This window comes from Meleagris gallopavo, chromosome Z (genome assembly GCF_000146605.3).
Source record: "Meleagris gallopavo isolate NT-WF06-2002-E0010 breed Aviagen turkey brand Nicholas breeding stock chromosome Z, Turkey_5.1, whole genome shotgun sequence".
NCBI lineage: Eukaryota > Metazoa > Chordata > Aves > Galliformes > Phasianidae > Meleagris > Meleagris gallopavo.
Window position 1 is genome coordinate 13,828,877 of NC_015041.2, and position 1,893 is coordinate 13,830,769.

The 1,893-nt window shown below is 51.9% G+C and overlaps 1 protein-coding gene across 1 annotated transcript in view; it reads left to right on the forward strand.

Moving 5' to 3' along the window:
* ISL1 (ISL LIM homeobox 1) overlaps window positions 1-1,888 on the forward strand; it is a gene marked incomplete at its 3' end in the record, with an annotated part of 4,371 nt that extends 2,483 nt beyond the window's left edge. The window contains exon 3 of the mRNA XM_010725401.2: window positions 1,663-1,888. Within this exon, the coding sequence (XP_010723703.2) occupies window positions 1,663-1,888 (226 nt within the window). The remainder of the gene's footprint in view (window positions 1-1,662) is intronic.
* Window positions 1,889-1,893: the final 5 nt, after the last annotated feature.

Genomic DNA, 1,893 nt, shown 5'->3' on the forward strand with positions numbered 1-1,893 from the left:
TTAAATGTCGTCCTGTCGCTAGTTTCAAATTAAAGGAAACGTTTGGGGCTGAGAAACACCCGTTTATCTCCTGCAAGAACTAAGAACTGCAAGAATTCAGTGGGCTAATTTAAGCAAACTAACAAACAAAAAATTGCTACTCTTAATTTTTTGTGCAATACTTTTCAGTTCCTAAAATTTTAAAAGTAAATTGTCCATTACATCTAATTCGACTTTGAATTAGACCACGAGTCAATTTATGATTGCCAAGATGTGGGCAACCCCCCCCAACTTCTGTATTTATGAATACAATACGTTTTGTGAATGCTCTGTTCTTTCGTAGCTCACAGTTTGGTTGTTGGGGTTTTGTTCTTCTCAAAAACTTCGAAATCAGAAATTCAGAGCTCTGAGTATAAGCCGAGTTCACATCTATAGGCATAGCAGCTAAACACGTACCCATAAATTTACATCACAGACTATTGCTAACGAAACGCACTGGTGAAATGAGTGTGGATGAATATTAGGTTAGTTTTAAGAGCAGCTTTTATATTTCCATGGGTTACATCCACGTTTGTGCGCATTTTTGTGTGTCTTCATACGTTTGGGGGAAGATGCTAATTTCACTTAATGCTGAAGAGGCTGGCAAAGGAGTTCTCGGTGGCAGCCGAGAGACTACACCTATAAATACCGCGCTGGAATATTTTCTTTTGCCCATCTACTGATGGATGAACGGTACTCCTCTCCTCCACGCGGGGCGAGGAACAGCCACCTCCTCCAGCCTTTAACCCTGGAGATCCAGTAGCTGCTGCGGGGGCTGCGGCACGAAGTTGCCCTTCCACTCGTGCTGGAGGGCTTGAGCCTGGTTCAAGGTGAAAGAAAGCAGAGGGGGAGAAGGAGCCGTGTGTCATGCGGAAAGGGGTTGCACTGCTACACATGCGAGTGCGTGTATGCAAAGGGGTGTGTGAATATGTCTAGATCTGTTGTATAAAGTAAACCCGGTGAGAGAGGATAAGGTGAAGAGCCTCTGTCACTGGCAGAACCGCGTCCCGGAGAAGCGGCAGAAGTCGCTGAGAGGGTTCTTCGGAAAAAACAAACAAACAAACAAAAAAACACCATTCGGCAAGGCGATCACGTTTGTGTGTGCAAAGCGGGTGTCAGCTCCGCCAGCCCCGGCTATTCTCCGGGTACCCGAGGGGGCGGTTCAGCTGCGGGCCAGGCGAGGTCAGGTCCCCGCGCCGTGCCGGGGGGAGAGGGCAGGGACGTCGCATGCAGCCCGGCAGCGGGACTGGAGGAGGGGGCGGCACCTCCTCAGCAAGGAGAGGGTCGAATTTTGCTTCTCCCTTTTCCACCCCCACTGCCCTTTCTTCCCCCTCCCCTTGCCCATCGCCGTGTCTGAGTCCCCGCCGCCGTTTACAGCGGGGAGAACTGTGCATCGGCAGCAGCCGAATCCGTTTTATTCCTCTTCCCTTGCTGGCTTCTCTATCTCAAAGCTTGTTTAACTTTTGTGCCGCTTGTGGAGCAGCTACGAGAGGCCGACGGGCAGCACAGGAGCGCGAGTAGTTAAAACTTTTTTTTTTTTCCGTCCCTTTTCCCCCATTCCTTTTGGCAACCCCCCCCTTCTTCCTCCTCATGCTCACCCTCTTTTCCTCCCTTTTCCTTCTCTCTGGGCTGGGCCCTGCTCAGGTTATACGGCATCAAGTGCGCCAAGTGCAGCATCGGCTTCAGCAAGAATGACTTCGTGATGCGCGCCCGCGCCAAGGTGTACCACATCGAGTGTTTCCGCTGCGTGGCCTGCAGCCGCCAGCTCATCCCCGGCGATGAATTCGCTCTGCGGGAGGACGGCCTCTTCTGCCGGGCGGACCACGACGTGGTGGAGCGGGCCAGCATGGGCGCCGGGGACCCTCTCAGCCCCCT